Source organism: Diceros bicornis, chromosome 16 (assembly GCF_020826845.1).
Source record: "Diceros bicornis minor isolate mBicDic1 chromosome 16, mDicBic1.mat.cur, whole genome shotgun sequence".
Taxonomy (NCBI): domain Eukaryota; kingdom Metazoa; phylum Chordata; class Mammalia; order Perissodactyla; family Rhinocerotidae; genus Diceros; species Diceros bicornis.
The window spans coordinates 11,242,689-11,262,109 of NC_080755.1; the positions used below are offsets into that span (position 1 = coordinate 11,242,689).

General features: G+C 45.2%; 1 protein-coding gene across 1 annotated transcript; it reads right to left on the reverse strand.

The window, feature by feature from the left end:
• Positions 1-193: 193 nt before the first annotated feature.
• On the reverse strand, positions 194-18,180 carry TUBB6 (tubulin beta 6 class V). The gene is made up of 4 exons (XM_058556782.1): positions 18,076-18,180; positions 17,565-17,673; positions 15,568-15,678; positions 194-1,708 (listed from the first exon to the last, which is right to left on the reverse strand). Exons 1-4 carry the CDS (start codon positions 18,130-18,132, stop codon positions 645-647), a joined length of 1,341 nt encoding a protein of 446 aa, XP_058412765.1. The 5' UTR covers positions 18,133-18,180; the 3' UTR covers positions 194-644.
• Positions 18,181-19,421: the final 1,241 nt, after the last annotated feature.

Genomic DNA, 19,421 nt, shown 5'->3' on the forward strand with positions numbered 1-19,421 from the left:
CTACTTTTACGCTCAGAATTCTGCCTATGGGACCACCCTAAAGCCTCCAACTCAAGCAAGGCCCTATCCTCTGAGTTCTTTTGGTGCACTATAGGGGCAGTCCACCTAGGAAGAGAAGAGAGACCCAAGTAACCACTGTAACAACGCAAAGTCACAAATCTATCACGTAAGCAGAGGCTGTAAGAGACAAAGGAGCAGTTGCAGTGTTTTATTATGAATAGATTGTGTCAAAGTTCAATATTGCATATTCAGTAGAAGGCAGCACTGCATAGCTTCAGGTTTCACCGCAAAGGATGAAAAAACACTATGTGTTTAACTTCCCTGCTAATTCTCAGACATGGTTGAACACTTAATAGAAGGGGAGGTTTATTTGTTTAGCTCTTTATTTATGGCCCATTAGTTCTTTCAAGTCCTCCAGTAGAAAATCCCTGTAGTCTGATCTTCAGATTGGGTAGGACTGCCAATTCTCTGCTATTTTAATGAACTTTCTTTATTCCAGATGGCTGATAGTACGATGTCGTTGCATTTGTGAGGGGCCTATACCCACATATTTAGACCAGCACACCATTTGGCGGCCCTTGGGATCAAGACGCACTGGGGTTAAAGAACGTCTGCACTGTGGTATCTGGGATAGGGAGGCTCCTCTATTCATTGATCTCCTCTTCATCGTCTTCAAAAGCTTCTTCACCGTCATTGGCCGTAGCTTCTTGATATTGCTGGTATTCTGACACCAGGTCATTCATGTTGCTCTCTGCTTCTGTGAACTCCATCTCATCCATGCCCTCTCCTGTAAACCAGTGCAGGAAGGCCTTCCGGCGGAACATGGCAGAAAACTGCTCCGAGATGCGCTTGAACAGCTCCTGGATGGCCGTGCTGTTGCCAATGAAGGTGGAGGCCATCTTGAGACCCCGAGGAGGGATGTCGCACACAGCCACCTTGACGTTGTTGGGGATCCACTCCACGAAGTAGCTGCTATTCTTGTTCTGGATGGCCAGCATCTGCTCGTCCACCTCCTTCATAGACATGGGGCCCCGGAAGACAGTGGCCACGGTCAGGTAGCGCCCATGTCTGGGATCACAGGCCGCCATCATGTTCTTAGCATCGAACATTTGCTGAGTCAGTTCCGGCACCGTGAGGGCCCGGTACTGCTGACTGCCTCTGGCTGTCAGGGGAGCAAAGCCGGGCATGAAGAAGTGCAGGCGTGGGAAAGGGACCATGTTCACTGCGAGCTTGCGGAGGTCGGCGTTGAGCTGGCCCGGGAAGCGCAGAGAGGTGGTGACCCCACTCATGGTGGCGGACACCAGGTGGTTTAGGTCCCCATAGGTTGGCGTGGTGAGCTTCAGGGTGCGGAAGCAGATGTCGTACAAGGCCTCATTGTCGATGCAGTAGGTTTCATCTGTGTTCTCCACCAGCTGGTGGACTGACAGGGTGGCGTTGTAGGGTTCCACCACAGTGTCGGAGACCTTGGGGGAGGGCATGACACTGAAGGTGTTCATGATCCTGTCGGGATACTCCTCTCGGATTTTGCTGATGAGCAGAGTGCCCATGCCCGACCCTGTTCCTCCCCCCAAGGAGTGGGTGAGCTGGAAGCCCTGCAGGCAGTCACAGTGCTCACACTCCTTCCTCACCACGTCCAGCACCGAGTCCACCAGCTCGGCTCCTTCCGTGTAGTGCCCCTTCGCCCAGTTGTTTCCTGCGCCCGTTTGTCCTAGAATAAAGCAAAAGAGGGTAGCATGCAATTTAAACAGGGCAGTACAGGAGGGAACTACTCCTTTACTATTGATGCTTTTTCAATGATAGAAAAGATGTGTTAGGAAGCGATTAGATAATACAGTGTTGGGCCGGCCCGTGGCTTAGCGGTTAAGTACGCGCGCTCCACTGCTGGCGGCCCGGGTTTGGATCCCAGGCGCGCACCGACGCACCGCTTCTCCGGCCATGCTGAGGCCGTGTCCCACATACAGCAACTAGAAGGATGTGCAGCTATGGCATACAACTATCTACTGGGGCTTTGGGGAAAAAAAAAAAGATAATACAGTGTTGGCCAAAGTTAGGGGGCGGGGAAACAGGCACCCACCATCAGGGCTGGTGAGCTCATGAATTACTACAACCTCCTCAGACAAGTTAAACGCCCATCAAATTTTTTTTTTTTTTTTGAGGAAGATTGGTCCAGAGCTACTAACATCTGTTGTCAATCTTCCTCCTTTTTTCCTTTTTTCTCCCCAAAGCCCCCGTAGATAGTTGTATGTCATAGTTGTATATCCTTCTAGTTGCTCTATGTGGGACAGCGCCTCAGCATGGCTTGATGAGCAGTGAGTAGGTCCACACCCAGGATCTGAAGCAGAGTGTCGAACCTACCCACTATGCCACCAGGCCAGCCCCAATACTCATCAAATTTTAATATGTACATTCCATTCTTATTTATTTTTAAATAGGTAATTCTTGCACATGGTAAAATTTAAAGGGAACAAAAATTTTGTATACATTAAAAACCAGTTATTTTCTCATCTCCTTTGAGCTTTCTGAATTTTGTACTATGTACAAATATTTTCTTTTCAAAACAGTAATACTTTTTCATGTTAATGGAGCCCTTCATTCATCATCCAGAATTACTGTTGCAAAATTTTCTGAGCACCAACTATTTATTTTGCACCTATAATTAAATGCTCAACACAGGAAATCATTCCTGCCCTCAAATTGCTTCCAGACCAGTGGTGGTAAGAAGATTAATATACCTGACAGACTTTTGTATTTTTATCCAAGGAGTTCAAGTAACTAGAAAGAGACCTAGTTGGTCTGTTTTCTGCACAATGGTGCATTTTCCCCAACATGCTTATTTATACTTTACTTTATGGAAGAAATTCTGAATCTGAAAGGTTGGCTCTTAAATTTAAAATCCTATTTTTCAGTTCACTTCATTATAAAATTGAAGATCTATCAGTAGATAAAGCATATTTTCCAAGCTGTAAAAATAATACAGACCTATGTTTGTATGAATGGACGCACTTAACAAGAACTGGTGAAGAGGACGGGGGGAGCTTATTTTGGGTTCTGCTTTCCTGGACATGCACACATCCTATAAGGCAGTGCTCCCTCAGACACTGTTGCTCTGCAGCCCTGAAAATATTTGAAAACTACATACCCCACATACATTTTTAAGTTGACATATAATTTGTTTTCATAAAATCAAATAGTTGCAAATGATATTTTAATTTCTGGGGTACTAGAAATACTCCCTTTTAAAAATAAAACTGCTGGGGGCCAGCCCGGTGGCGGAAAAGGTTAAGTGCGCGCCCTCCACTGCGGTGGCCCGGGGTTTGCTGGTTCGGATCCCAGGCGCGCACCGACGCACTGCTTGGCAAGCCAGGCTGTGGCGGCGTCCCATATAAAGTAGAGGAAGATGGGGACGGATGTTAGCCCAGGGCCAGTCTTCCTCAGCAAAAAGAGGAGGATTGGCAGGTGTTAGCCAGGGCCGATCTTCCTCACACAAAAAAAATAATAATAATAATAAATAAATAAATAAATAAAATAAAAACAAAACTGTTACATCATTCTGTTAAATGTATCCAATAGAGTCTATATAAAAATAAGAAATAAACCCTAAGTTGAAATTGATTGTTTTCAAATTCCTTGATCACAAAGTGTTTACAATGTCAATATAACTGTAGTTTTTAAAATTAGTTCATCTATCCAAGGGTGAATATTAAATATTGCCAGAATGAGACAAGGCTTGGCATCAATTTTATTCCTCTCTTTTGTTTTTACCTATATAAATACTGAGAAATCCTGTTCACATAAATAGGTAAATAGGAATGAATTGTGTTCTAATAATGTCATTCAATTATTTGATTTTCTTTAGAGTTATATGACAAAAATCAAATAGTGATCTATCATCAAAAAGTATTTTAATCATCTTCCAGCCCAAAACTCAATTTTCTGGAAAGCAGAATTGCAAACAACCTGACTTGTATCAATCATTCTTTTCTTCTGTTTCTGGAAGACACCAAAAAGGCTTTACCAAAACTTACCTAAGGCTAACTCTTTCAGTTAAAGGCACTGTGTTTAATTCAATATACTTAGAAAGTATATTGGGAAGTATATATAGAGTATATATATAAAGTATATATATAAAGTTGGGAAAATTGAAATTTTAATTCCAATACAACTTTGCCAATATGATTTTTTTAATGAAACGTTTTAAATATATTTTTGTCAAAATTTTTAGGTTGCAGATTTAGCCTATTCAGGTTATAAAAACTTAGCCACATAATCTACTTGGCAAAGGCAGTCCTCATCAGAGCAATCCTCCCAACTGAACTTACTTTCTGTCAGAAAAACATGACTTTATTTTTCAATTCAAATCAATATGTTAATATGCATTTCAAGAATATTAGAAAAACCATTGAGAACTAAATTCTACAGCACACTGTAAGATAAATTACGAAAGCAGTAAAATCAAAGTAAATGATGCAGAGATCTATTTAATAATAAATTATAAAAACAAGGCATTGCTGTTTCTCATTACTTTAACTGGTAATAAGGCAATGTAATAAACAGCTAAAATGGTAAGTTATTTAGGAAGCAAAGAAGATTATTAATAGGCATTGTATTCTTTAATATGTGGGTATATTAAATGTAATTTTGAGAAGAAAAATCATGTAAAAAATTAACAAAATAAATCCACTAAGCACCTTTATCAAACTTTCCCTATGTACTGAATGAGAGACCAGGTTACACTGCTGAAGGGGGGAGTGGGCAGGTGATCTGATGCATCCAGTGGACATAGAAAACTAGAGAAGGCAGAGATGCCAAGGCCTGTTTGTCCCTCCACTTGGGGCTAAGACTGCTGGCATTGCATTGTACAATGCCTTTCCCCATTTATTCCAAAGATATCACCTTGAGTTTTGTCTACACCTGGCTGGTGGCAACAACTCACAACCACCACCAGAGATCAGCTTCTCTGCCATGTGTGGGCAGGTCCATACCTGATGCTGTGCACACCCATGGGGAAACTGAGGTAGGAAGCAGTGACACCACCGAGGCCGCCTGAGACCAGCCTAGTGCTACGTCAGGTCAGACGGGTAGATGGAAGGCTCTCACGCACTTCGGGGAGGGGCCCACTCACACTCAGGCCGCTGACGGACACCCCTGGATTCTGTAGGGTACTGGGAGTGCGGCCTCACACAGGCCCTACTCTTGGGGGAATGGGTCTTATCTCAAATTTCTTTGAATCTTCCACAGCATTTATTATGAGTGTTAAGTGGAAGTCTGTAAAACAAGAAAAACAACCAAAATTCTGTGATTCTTCAGTAAGTTTAAAATGTCTTGACTGTGAGTGACTCGTATGACATACAAAGGGATACTCTCCTTAAATATCTAAAGGAGTCCTACAAATCAGTAGGGAAACAACAGCCTATAGGAAAATGGGCAAAGGATATAAACAGACAGTTCACAGGAAAGAAAATGCAAATAACTTAAATATTTGACGTATTCCTTATAAGGGAAATGCAAATTAAACAAGTAGATTTGATTTCTCCCCTATGAAGTTGACGGAGTTCAAGAGGCTTGATCACACAGTGTTGACGAGAGATTAGGGCAAGGCACCTTCATACACGAGCTGCTGGAGACATAATGAGGACTAGCCTCTATGGAGCACAATCTAGCAAGATCTACCAAAATCAGTCCCTTAGACTCAGCAATTCTTCTTCTATGAATTTTCCCACATATGTGCAAAATGAAAGACAGACAAATATTCACTGAAGAGCAGTTTGTAACAGTAAAGAAAAAAAGGAAACAATCTAAATATCTATTAACAGAGGACTGGTTAAATCAATGATGGTATCTATGCAAAGGAAAACTATCGCCATCAACCCCAGTACTGAGATGGAAAGATTTTCAAAATACATTGGATACAGGGAAAAAACACCCTGAAGAGCTAAACGGTGTATGTAGTTGGCTATCATTGTAGGTGTGTAATCGATGTGTATGTATCTGCCAGTATGTCTACGTATCTGCTGGTACGGGCATAGAACGGATCTGAAAGGACACACGAGAATCTTAAAGAGCAGCACCTCTGGGAGGGAGCCTGGGTGGGGCACCAGCTTGGGGTAGGAAGGAGATCCAGTTTTCACTGTACACCCTTTTGAATCCTGGACCAAGTAAATGTTTTACCTAGCTAGCTAGCAAAATGAACGTTGCTAACTTTATTAAAACATTTAAAAATGCATTTAGGAAATAAACTGGAGAAGTATGCACTAAACTAGTGACTATGGTTGTCTCTGAAGGATGGGACTGTAGGGTGTTCATACAGTTATACAGTTTCAACAGTAGTATATATTCCTTACAAAATTTAAACAAATAGGCACTTTATGATAAGATAAAATTAAAAGATGAAAATATGCCTTTAAGGAAAAGTTTTTAAATGTCATCAATAAGTGGGGAATTACTAAATGATGACACACATACAGTGCATAGGTACTGTGACTGTCATGGGGGATGCCCAGGTCATGTTAATGAACTCTCCAAAAAGCTGCAAAAAGGTATGTGTAGCACGATCCTATTTTCCAAAAACAAAATCAACTCTGTGTGTGCATGTGTGTACGTGCAGACAAGTGCATGTGCACATAGAAAAAGGTCAGGCAGGACACACCTGCACCGTCCACAGCTGTTAGTTCCCCCAGGGAATGTAACCTCAGGGCCGTCAGCAGAAGGAGTGAGGGGTTTCTGTTTTTACACGATATACTTGTGTATCGTTTGAAAAAACATGTGCAAACAGTTTTAACTTTGTAATGAAAACATTAAACATGTTTAAATATTAAATAGTGACGTTTCCCTGAGGGCAGAACTGCCCATCTGAAACACACCCCAGCTGGCCCCCACGCTGGTCTGTTGCTCAACCTGACAAGTGAGCTCAGCCTCTCTCTCCTATAGTCTTTGCCCCATTGAGCCTGTCAAAGGCACCAAGGCTACTGGCACAGCAGGACCCGTGGCTCCGCAGAGGGGGCCTGGACTTGGCAGACAGCCCCTTCACGCCTGCAGCACACCCGAGGGCACTGGCCACTCCAGCCCCCTCAGGCGGCCATTTCCTCGTCTAGGAGGCGACTGCGTTCTCTCTTACGAACAGAGAGATTCTCTTTCTTCCCGCCTGGCTGGGTCAAGCAGTAAAATCTGGCTGGCCACCTTCTCTTAGCAGGCTCTAAATGGTCACTGTCCTTCCTATGCCCCCACTAACTCATGTCCCCTCTCTCCCCCAACCCTGCAGGGAGCAGCCTGGCCAGACCACACTGGAGGCACTGGGAAGAACAAACTCTGGGCTAGCCTCATCCTCAGGGCTAGCCTCACAGCTGGAGCTCAACGGAGAACTATTATTACACCTTTACAAAGGAAAGACTGTGAGTGTAATGGTCAAAAAGAGCCTAGGAATTATTTCATTAAAATGGAGTAGAAACCAATAACTGAAAATAAGTAGGTGGCTTCCAGCAGACATACAGCCACAGTAAATCAAGCTCACTCTAGTCCTAAGTCTGCAGAGACTCTGAACTCTCTCCTCCAGCTCACACCACTCACTTGGCTTCCTCAGTATTTATAGCATGATTAGCCATGAAGTTTTCTCTGCTCTTGACAAAAGGAGGAAGCTAGTGACTTCTGAAAATATTTTGCTACTGTCTCATAGCAACAGACGTTCCCAGTTAAATATTTGGGGGTCATGAGTTGACCATCTTCTGTAAGATGTTGTGACATTAGTCAGCGGCTCCAGACTGTAGAGCACAAGGCTGCAATCTCCAAGCTTTGGCAGTTGGGCTGCAACAGAACCCCAGGGTTTACCCCGAGTCCACCCTCGGGTTTACCTCCAGTTCACACCGGGTCATGGATTAAGTCTTAAAGCTGCGTATGTGCTTCCTGACCGCCCTCCCAGCCTTGAATCTGAAAGAAAAAGTTACAAGCACAGAAGGAGGCTTAAAGGAAAATTATCTTTCTGGTGCTTCATTTTCTCACACAAAACCCTCTCCCACTATCTAATAGGCATGACTGCTATACCACCAGCAATTTGTTAAGAAAAAAGTTTTTTTTTAACTAGATCCATCTTCAAAACTCAAACGCAGATAACTTTCTCTTTTAGAATTATACATTACTTCAAGTGTGTTCCTTTAAAAAAACTTTTCAAACTATAGCTGAAAATGGAATAACACTGGTTTATTTTAATTTATCAACTCTGAAACAACGAGCTATAAAGCCAATGGAGGATGAACCGTCTCCCATTCATAGACAGTTCTGCCTCTTTTATTAACTGGAGAATGACTTGAAAACAAACAATATGTGTTTATACATTCTGGATAACAAATGTGTTATTTGAACAAAATAAGCATATTCATTTAAACAATTCACAATTCTTAATTAAAAAGTGTCAATTTTTTTGTGTGTGTGTGAGGAAGATCAGCCCTGAGCTAACATCTGATGCCAGTCCTACTCTTTTTGCTGAGGAAGATTGGCCCTGAGCTGACATCCGTGCCCATCCTCCTCTATTCTATATGGGACGCTGCCACAACACAGCTTGACAAGCTTGCGTTGGTGCGCACCCGGGATCCGAACCCGTGAACCCCGGGCCGCCGCAGCAGAGCATGTGCACTTAACCGCTTGTGCCACCGGGCCGGCTCCAAAAAGTGTCAATTTTTAAAAATTACTATTAATAAATCTATCTCACATCAGCACAATCTATTAAAAAATTTAAATATTCTGAATCAAAATAGGGGTGCACATTGTGACATAAAGCAAAGATGCAAGAAGCAATCCTGGAGTCAGTGTCAGTGCCAAATGGCACGTCTAACGTTTTCGACGTTTACGAGGACAGTAAATTAGATAATTCCAGTCACTATAGGTCTGTCTTAATTTGTTCTTAATCTTTTTTATCCCATTTATTGATAGGGATAGATAGAAAGATAGCTAGCTAGCTAGAAAGACAAGGCCAGACTTTTATCATACTCTTATTAGTTTTCAGTTCAAATAAATTAAACCAAAGAAAACTTCCACAATTGCTGAAGCTGCTGCTTTGAGACATCAGCCTACCATGACTTCAGTAGCCTCTGATGATCCAGTTTCACAAAAACCAGTTCACGGATTCTACTCTCTTTAAAACCTCAACAGGGCCTCGCTGCACAGGAGTGATGGCCAAGGGTGGAGCCCGACTCCTGAGCAGACATCTGGGCTGAGTGAGTGAGAAAGTGGGCCAGAGAAGGCACCTGGCCCCCGGTGTCCTATTAGAAACTTCCAGAAAGTGCATAAACAAGTGCCATTGCCTCATCCACGAGAACATCTTTCTTATGACAGATTTAAGGCAAATAAAAGGATATGAAGAATAATTTAATGAATATCTACATACCCACCACCCATTTTAAGAAATAAAACATACCAATGTTACACGAAGCCCAATATAACAAGTATAAGTTTGAACATCTTAAATTTAAACAACGTAGAATTGGATAATTTTTTTCTCTTTTCTCTCAAAAAGCAGTAAGGTGTGTGAGTGTGAGTGTGTGTGTGTGTGTGTGTGTGCTTCACCTAACCAACCTTCCCCGTGGGGTCAGGGTTCACCGAGTTGCATTTTAATATTGTGTCTTCAGGTTTCTTTACGTGCAAGTCCTGTTTATGGGTTGCGCAAGTTTCTCTTTTTTTATACTGACAATTTATACACAGAATAGCCAAATTCAGAATTGTTTTTACATTTTCTATAAAGCAGTTCTTAAAGCACTGTCGATTACATTGCTCGGAGAACCTCATAGAATAAGCATTTAGTTGATACATTTCTTTAGAAGTTTAATTTCAGGAAAAAGCGTAGCAAAAACTATGCTCTCAAACACTGCTGGTGGCATTAACCCGACTGGAAAGTATGGCAAATGTATGAAGGGTTTAAATATGTTCACACTCTTTGACCCAGTAATTTTACTTTTGAGAATCTATTCTGTGATCAGAGTCAGAAACACAAATTTATGTGAACCAAGATGTGAACATCCATACTCTATATTACTGAATTCTTCATAAGAGCACAAATTGGTAAGAAACCACCCACTGATTACTGACCATTGTTAAATAAATAATTACACATTATGTAGCTCTTAAAAATTATAGATTTTAGAAACTATATACTAACAAGAAATATGGCTTATAACAGTTTCACTGGGAAACAAGATACAGAGTGATATAGTGTCTACGATTAATGAAAACCAGCAAGAAGAAAGAAACAAAGGGTGAAAATATACCTCAATGTCAACAACGATTATACTATGATGAGCATAGGGAGTAGTTTTTTTACTCTAGTTTTTAAATTTTAATAATGTGGTTATATATTAGTTTTTATTGAAGAAATCAAATTAAAAATAAATAAATACAAATAATTTAGAATGGAGGGGATCGTCTTTCTTTTTTTTTTTTTTTTTTGTGAGGAAGATCAGCCCTGAGCTAACATTCATGCTAATCCTCCTCTTTTTGCTGAGGAAGACTGGCTCTGAGCTAACATCTATTGCCAATCCTCTTCCTTTTTTTCCCCCAAAGCCCCAGTAGATAGCTGTATGTCATAGTTGCACATCCTTCTAGCTGCTGCATGTGGGATGCAGCCTCAGCATGGCCGGACAAGCGGTGCGTCGGTGTGTGCCTGGGATCTGAACCCGGGCCGCCAGTAGTGAAGCGCGCGCACTTAACCGCTAAGCCACGGGGCCGGCCCAGAATCTCCCTTCTTAAGAGTGGTATATCGCTTTTATGAGATGATGACAACCATGTCCCTTATTGTGCTTCCTTTTCTGAATTTAGTTGCCAGAAACCCAGAGCTTAAAGTAATTCTCAGCCACAACTGAATTCATGCTCTCAGTTAACTTTGTGATCTAAGCTGCCATGTTTTATGGCTGTATGTACTATATGTTGTTTCATATCCTTCTTAGAAGCAGGGAAGATACGTATTTTACATAAATAAAACTTGAAGATGTTTTATAGATACAAACTCACATATTTGCTTGTAACGTACACGTGCCTCGGGAAGGACACGCACCAAGTCAGCAGCAGGACTTGGCTGGCCTCCTGGCAGGGGAGCTGGGTGGACCGAGAAGGCAGAGACTAGCCTTCCACTGTATAACCTTCAGTACTTTTTGAATTTCGTCCCATGTACGTATATGTACTGCCTATCAAAAGAGAAGTATAGTTTTCTTAATAATGAAGTACATTAATTTTATTTGGTAAAGTTGACTGAGACCTAGGTAGATTCAGCCAACTAATTCAGGTTCAAGAAACCTTAGCTATTGTCTCAGATTCTTACCCGAAATCCATCAAACCTTCAAGAGAAGAAACTGTGAGCAGAATTCTGCGTGGAAGCATATTTTTATGGAGGTGCGGGAGACATGGACTTTGCTTCCCTCAGATTCTTACAGGGGCCCGGGCCCCCAGGATGCTTAGGGGCCCTTCATTCCACAGACTGTGAAGTTGAAGAAGCCCAGAGAAGGGAACTGATACACCCAAGGTGGCAGAGCTGAAATGAGCTGCCAAGTTTCCCTTCTCCGGATTCAGTGCTCTCTCTTCTTGGCTACACTGACTCAGCAACCCAGCGAGGTGGTCCAGAAACAGTATACAGCTGCTAAGAGTCTACACCCACTTAGTAAGAAAAAGTGCTGATCTGTACAAAGAAAGCGGGGGAAAGTCATCCTTTTTCTCTCCTCAGTGTATAGAATTTTAACGTTATCCACATTCGGTCTTTATTACAGAGTACTGAGAGAGAGCAGTCCACAGAAATGACAAAGACTGACACCAGCTGCTGGTAAGGGCAAGGGGATGGATAGTTCCCGGACACCACTGGAGGGTGTGCAAAGGGGCTGAGCTCTTTTAAAGAGCAACATGCAGTATCCGCAGTGCATGTGCAGGATTTCCGAGGGACAGATTCCTTGAACTAAAACTGTAGGAACAAAATTCTTGATTTGCTGAATCTATTAAGTTGTTCTCTGAACAATGTTTAAAACTATTATTTCCCCAAACACCTTCACCAACACTAGCTGTTAGCAGTTTTTAAAATACTGGCCAATCTGATGAGAGAAAAATATTATCTTGTTTTGACTCCCCCATTCCCAATTACTGGTAAGTTCTGTCCCTAGGTATTTATAATTTTATTGCTATTGTGAACAGAATATTTTCCCATTATATTTTATAATTGATTATAGCCTTTAAGGTGATCCAGCTTGCCTGGGACTTTACCAGTTTCAATACTGAAAAGTGCAGTGTCCTGGGAAACTCCCCAGTCCCAGGCAAATTTGGACAGTCGGTGACCCTAGAGCAATAACGTCTGAGTATTTTTATCTTGTTTCTGGCTGCCTTACTGAGGTCTTATAAGTGCTCGTCATTGTTCAGCTGACAGCCTATCTGGAAAATCCATCTGCAAAAAACGATTTTGTCTTTTCCTTTAAATGATTTGTAGTTCTTTCCTTTCTCTGGTCGTTGTGCACTGGCTAGAGCCTTCAGAACATGGAATAATAGAAGAGACAATGGACGTCTTGTTCTTATACCTGACTTTGCTGGGAATATTTCTAATGTTTCACCAGTGAGTATGATGTTGCTATGGATTTGGTAGATAATTCTGTTTTTTTTTTTCGGTGAGGAAGATTGGTCCTGAGCTAACATCTGTTGCCAATCTTCCTCTTTTTGCTTGAGGAAGGTTGTCCCTGAGCTAACATCTGTGCCAGTCGTCTTCTATTTTATATGAGGGACACCACCACAGCATGGCTTGATGAGCAGTACATAGGTCTGCACCCGTGATCCGAACCCACAAACCCCAGGCTGCCAAAGCAGAGAGTGTGAAATTAACCACTATGCCACCGGGCCACCCCCTGGATTTGGTAGAGAATTCTTAAATAAAGGAAGTTTCTTTGTACTTCCAGCTTACACAGAAGTTTTTTTGTCCTCTACAAATCAGGAACACATACTAAATTTTATCAAATATTTTGGGGCATCTATTAAGATGTCTCTCTCTTTTTTTTTTGTGAGGAAGATCAGCCCTGAGCTAACATCCATGCCAATCCTCCTCTTTTTGCTGAGGAAGACTGGCCCTGAGCTAACATCTATTGCCAATCCTCCTCCTTTTTTCCCCTTTTTCTCCCCAAAGCCCCAGTAGATAGTTGTATGTCATAGCTGCACATCCTTCTAGTTGCTGTATGTGGGACGCGGCCTCAGCATGGCCGAAGAAGCGGTGCCTCGATGCGCGCCCAGGATCCAAACCCAGGCCGCCAATAGTGGAGCGCACGTACTCAACCGCTAAGCCACGGGGCCAGCCCAAGATGTTTCTCTTAATTAGCTGACTTCTTAACGTTGAACCATCCTTGCGTTCCTAGGATGTTGTTGCTAATATTTATCAAGCACTTACTGTATATGAGGTATTCTAAATACTTATGGTTTAAATAAGAGAATTTTCTGTTACCCTCAATGAAACCATCTCTACCTGGTGCCTTTTGAGGAGGAGGCTGGGATGTAAATTTTTGATATATTCAATTTCTATACCATAGCGCCTTTAAGCCAGGAATCAGCCTTAAGATTCTCTGATTTCCTTGTAAGACACTTTGCCCTTTACAGGTACTAAAATTGTGTTTTGTTGATTAATTGAGGTATCCCTGTTGATAAGTAATATTTTTTTCCCTCTAGGCACATTTCTTAATAGTTACATTGGTAATTTTTGAGAAATAACAAATGTATATGTGGTATCTCATATTAACACACAATTGTCAGATGGAAAACTCAAATCTGCCACCCATCCTGTAAGCTCTACCTTGGCTCTTAAGATAGAAATGGCTGTGAATGGATAGGTGTTTGCATAGTGGCTTTTCATTTTTTCTCTTCATTCCCCTAATTTGGTAGGATATCTCTATGAAGGCCTTGAGTACTGGTGTCCAACAGAACTTTCTGCAGTGATGGAGCTGTTGCTACTTATACTGTCCACTGCACATTTTGCTATTGAGCACTTGAAAGGTGGCTAGTACAACTGAGGAAGTGAATTAATTTTATTTAATTTTAATTAAATTTAATAGCCACATGTGGCTAGTGGCTACCACATTGGGCAGCAGGGTCTAGAGGTATCTTTACTTGCGGCCAATTATGGTCTCCAGCAAGAAAGGTCTAGTTCAGCAAAAGGTAAAAAATGTAAATATCCCCATTTGTGGCCTATAAAAATATTGGTAATTTAGGTTTTCTGATGCAAGAAAAGGGGCACCAGAGAGCCTAGTCCTGGTCTATTTGAAATATCAAAAGTGACAAACCCTTGAACAAGTCATTATCTTGCCTTGCCTGTCCCATTGGTTGCATAGGTTGTCAGAGTAATGGGGAAGGGGATGATACCCAGAGCACTTAAACTCTTTATGAATGCTCATCATGCTGAGTCACCTTTATAACAAGTCATTGCCTGAGTCTGCTACAAGGTAATCAATTCATGTACCAATAAAATCTTCCAAGATTCTGTCTCCTCTTGCATACTTTGAAGTAACCTCGACTCTAAAAACCTTAGCTACAGGGTGATGGAGGCTGGTAACACTAATGGTGCCACTTCATTTAATTTTATATAATTTTCTTTGGGAGTTTGCAGAGGGACAGGTGCTATTATCATTTTTTTAGGTGGAAGAAGGGAGGGGAGGATTTGTCCAATTCTGATGAAACAAAACTCATATGGCGCCAGCCTTTAGAAAGAAAGAACAACAACTATCTATAAATAGTGGAAAAGAAATATAGGTATAAACACATTGAAGTTAAAACATGAGTAATATAGGAACCAAAACCAAATTATTATTATCATATTATGATAATTTATGAGGGAGAGAAAGAACTTAATATCTAAAAAATTTTTTTCAATCAAGAACTATCAGTATAGGGGCCGGCCCCGTGGCTCAGTGGTTAAGTGTGCGTTGCGCTGCTGGCGGCCCGGGTTTGGATCCCGGGCGCGCACCGACGCACCGCTTCTCCGGCCATGCTGAGGCCGCGTCCCACATACAGCAACTAGAAGGATGTGCAACTATGACATACAACTATCTACTGGGGCTTTGGGGGAAAAAATAAATAAATAAAATTATTTAAAAAAAAAAAGAACTATCAGTATAAGCATTTCATTTAGAGATACAGAGGTTACTTTCCTAAAGAAAAAGTCAAGACTAAAAAGAGGTGCCCTGTTATTATGTTAAACGAACTAAGCCAGACAGAGAAAGACAAACACTGCATGATTTCACTCATATGTGGAAGATAAACTAACACATGGACAGAGAGAACAGTTTGGTGGTTACCGGGGGAAGACGGTTAGGGGGTAGGCACAAGAGGTGAAGGGACACATTTATATGGTGACTGACAAACAATAATGTACAACTAAAAGTTCACAATGTTATAAACTATTATGACATCAATTAAAAAAAAAAACTAAAAAAAAAAGAGGCACCCTGTGATGAGGCTGGGGAATGTTGATTTCCATTCTAAGCTTTTCTATGCCATGGATGTTTTTAATCTTACACATAAATTAGTTTGATATTTTTAAAAAAAGAAGAGGAAGAAGAAAGCAGGAGAGATGGAACGTACCGAAGATGAAGTTGTCAGGCCGGAAGAGCTGCCCGAAAGGGCCGGACCGCACACTGTCCATGGTGCCGGGCTCCAAGTCCACCAAGGCAGCCCTTGGCACATATTTCTGAGCTGCAAGAGAACAAAGCCACCCCCATGTGTCACTTACTGGTTTCTAGAGTGATGGACTTCCCCTTAGCAAGTCCCACCAGCACAGCCGCCTGTAACGTATAAAGCAGGGCTTCTTCAGAGAGGGTACCTGGCTTTCTTAGAACCACAGAATCTTAGCACTGGGAGGGGCCTCGGAGAACACAATCCCACCCTGGAATTGTTCAGATGGGGAAACCAGCCCAGGTATGAACGGCAGAGGAAGTGCCAGGATTAAAGAGGATGAGAAATCAGGTCTCCTGACTTCCTGCCCACTGTATTTTCCAGTTCACTCCTGATAGCTCTTTTCTGCTGGGAAGTTTTACTTTTTTAGCTCCATGGAAATAAACTGTATTTGTTGCGGCAAACTGCAGTGTTGCTGACATTCTTTCTGCTTTTTGGCACCTCTCCCATGCACACACATACAGGAACTCAAGCTACAGTCTGAGCACCTCGTCACAGGTACCATTCCACGGGCAGTTTCCCAGGAGAAACTCTCATTTATGAATGAGGGTTGCTGTGTAGCATTTTCACTTGCAAGCACACTTTCATGCCAATTGGGCAAGAAATTGTTCCCAGTGAGGATGGGGCTAATATGATTGCACATAGGAACCGCTCTACAACTCCTGTCCTACTATGCACACACCCAGGTTGAAAAAAGGATGTAACCAAGCTGGACCTAAGGGGTAACAGCAAGTGCAACATATACTCAAAGTTTCCTTAGTGCTATCTAGAAATTTCATCTTCTGTGTCCTGCTGTTCCAGACCTTTTGTCATAGCTGCCTAATGAATAAAACCCAGTGATTTATGTATCCTGCTCTTCCCAGCTCTTGTGTGGACAAGCAGCAAATGACTCCAAAAAACGGAGAGTGATTATCTCTGGGGATATACATCCCGTGTGTGGAAGGGTAGCATCTGTCATTTTCTGGGTGTTCTTTCAATGAATTTGTTTTTTGTTGTTTTCTGAAGGGTATGTATCACTTTTATAATAAAAATTGTTACAGAAATAATGTATACATGTAGCCACAATATACATGTAGATATCCAGGTCAGGGGTGATACTATTCTCAAACTCGGGTAAATCACAGCCTGGAATTTTTACTAAACTCCACCAGTTACCCAGAATTTGTAGTTTCAGCTTCCAGGAAGTATAAAGTCTTTTTGGAGGTCTGCAAAGGGCCAGAAAAGTTATTTAAGGGAGTGTTTTTCAAATTTTTTTGCCAAGAACCTCCATTAAAAATACATTTTAAACGGGGGAAGAGAAAACAAGGTCAGACATGACCCACTAAGTTGATTTCACAACACCAACGGCTTGTCTGGTTCAAGAGCTCAGACCCGCGGGACAGGCTCAAAGCCGAGATTTGAAATAAACTGACGGCGGATTTCCCGCCCCCGGGGGAGCGAGGGAGGAGCCCGGCATCCTGATAAGTCCTGGGAGAACTTTTCCCAGAGCCAGCTGTCCTTGCGTGAGGGCGGCACCCCGAGCCCAAGGCCGGTCTGGGCGGGGAAGACCGGGAGAAGGCTGGGGTCCCAGAGAGGGATGGCCGGGGTTGACCAGGCGGGGTTGACCAGGGTCGGAGAGGGGGATGCCCGGGGTCCGGGAGGAGGTTGGCCCGGGTCTGGGAGGGGATGGTCGGATTCCGGGAGGGGGATAGCCGGGCTCCGAGAGGGGGGTGGCCGGGGTCCGGGCGGGGATGGCCGGGGTCCGGGCGGGGCACGGGCGGGGGCCGGGAGGAGACGGCAGGGGTGCGAGAGGGGGGTGGCCGGGGTCCGGGCGGGGCACGGGCGGGGGCCGGGAGGAGACGGCAGGGGTGCGAGAGGGGGGTGGCCGGGGTCTGGCGGGAAGGGCGGGAGCGGGCCGCGCTACTCACACGATGACTCATTGTAGTAGACGTTGATTCTCTCTAGTTGCAGCGCCGAGTCACCCACGTAGCCTCCGGCCGGGTCGATACCGTGTTCATCGCTAATCACTTCCCAGAACTTCAGAAGGGCGAGGCGGGGAACAGACGGTCAGAGCCCGGGGCCCAGGGCGCCGCGCCCGCGCCTCCCCCAGGGCCGGCCCGGCGGGCGGGGGCGCGGGGCCGCGGCGGCCGAATTCCAGGCGCGCCTGAGCCGCGGGCGGCCGCTCCCAGCCGGGGTGGGGCGGGGCTGAGGGGCAGGGGTCCGGGCTGAGACGCCCCGTCTTCGGCCGCCGCTCCCCGGGCACCTCCCGGGTGCGGCGCGGGGCAGACTGCGCTCTGAGAACCGAGGGGCATTGAGCCGGAGCGCCCGAGCGGCCGCGCCGTCCGCCCGCACCGAGGGCCGAGCTCCGACCCCCCAGGCCTGCAAGCTGCCCACCCGCAGGGAAGTCCAGCGCCCTCCCGGCCCCCGCACCCGGCCCACCTTGGTGCCGATCTGGTTCCCGCACTGGCCCGCCTGGATGTGCACGATCTCCCTCATGGCGGGCGCCGGCTCTGCGCTCACGGCACTCTCTCTCCGGACGGCGGCGGCGACTGCGGGCGGGCGGTGCGCTCCGGGACGCGACCCCCGCCCGCCCTCCACCGCGGCCTCCCCGCCCCCGGCGCCCGGACCAATGGCGGCGGGCCTCGCCCTCCCGGGCCGCGCCCCCTGCGCCCTGCCGTCCGTGCACCTCCCTCCGGCTCCCCGCTCTCGGCGCTTCGCCCCCCGACCTTCCTCCCTCCCCGCCCGCGCCCCCTCCTCCCCCGCCGTCCGTGCACCTCCCTCCGGCTCCCGGCTCTCTTTCCTTCGCCCCCCGCCTCCCTCCCCAGGCTGCCCTGCCGCCAGCGTCCCCGCTCGGCTCGCCCACCCCTGGGCCATCCCCCTCCGGGGCGCCTAGCACCGCGGAAGGTCCCGGAAGGGAGAACAGACACAGCCGATGGAGCCCTGGCCGGTGAGCCAGGCAGGAAAGGGCGACTGGAGACCCCTCGGGCTCTGGGCATCGAGGGGCTGTGGTGGTAGACCGCTCAGGCTGAGCCGACGTGGGCGGGCGGGGTCCCACATGGAGCCACCCTGGGTGGGTTCCGGGACCGCACGGTCCCCGCCCGCGCGGCAGATTCAAATTTAGCGGGTAGAGGGCTTCGGGACACAAACGTGGAGTTTTTCAGGGTGGCCTGACTCCCGTCCCTCCCCTTAACCCGGGGCTTACGTTCAATGTCCTCGCCTTCCCGCCTCTCCCGTCTCGAAGTACAGGTGCCGTTTCATTCTGACGACTCCGAACCGTTTGTAATGGGCTTCAGTTAAAGTGAATACATGCATAGCTGGATCTGAAAATGAACACTCCCCTACACAGTCTCTACGCGGCTTCTCCGCCGGAGCCAGCGACGAAAAGAGCTTTGGCCCCGGGAGGGCGCAGAGGGCTGGGCTGTACGCCTCTCGCCTTCCCTACTCCTGGGTCCAGGGGACTCCCTTTTGCAGTTCAGAGGGAGGTGTGTATGTGGATGTTCTTTGTTCGGGTAAGTGCAATGCTGGAGAAGGAGTGAGGGGACTAGAAGGAAAGTTTAATCATACAGAGCTCCTCTTCTCTCTCCTCAGAGGCAGAGGCCACCTGCCACGGAAGACAGAGGGATTCCCTGCGAATGAACTAAGCCCTCGCTGGGGACCTGGAGACAATTCTGTTATGCAAAGCACGGCTCCATATTTGTTTTATAAAATGGTTCCCAAATGTCTCTCTGCAGCTCTGACCTCTCTTTGAACTCCAGCCCTCCCATTTCCCAGCTCCTCCTGGGAAG

What these genes read in the sequence shown, in the direction of transcription:
- TUBB6 (XM_058556782.1), bottom strand. Translation starts at nt 18,132, where the DNA reads ATGAGGGAGATCGTGCACATCCAGGCGGGCCAGTGCGGGAACCAGATC. An exon ending in GGAACCAGATCGGCACCAAG is followed by an intron (nt 17,674 to 18,075) that starts GTGGGCCGGGTG and finishes GCCCTTCTGAAG; the next exon opens with TTCTGGGAAGTGATTAGCGA. An exon ending in GCCTGACAACTTCATCTTCG is followed by an intron (nt 1,709 to 15,567) that starts GTACGTTCCATC and finishes GCTTTATTCTAG; the next exon opens with GACAAACGGGCGCAGGAAAC.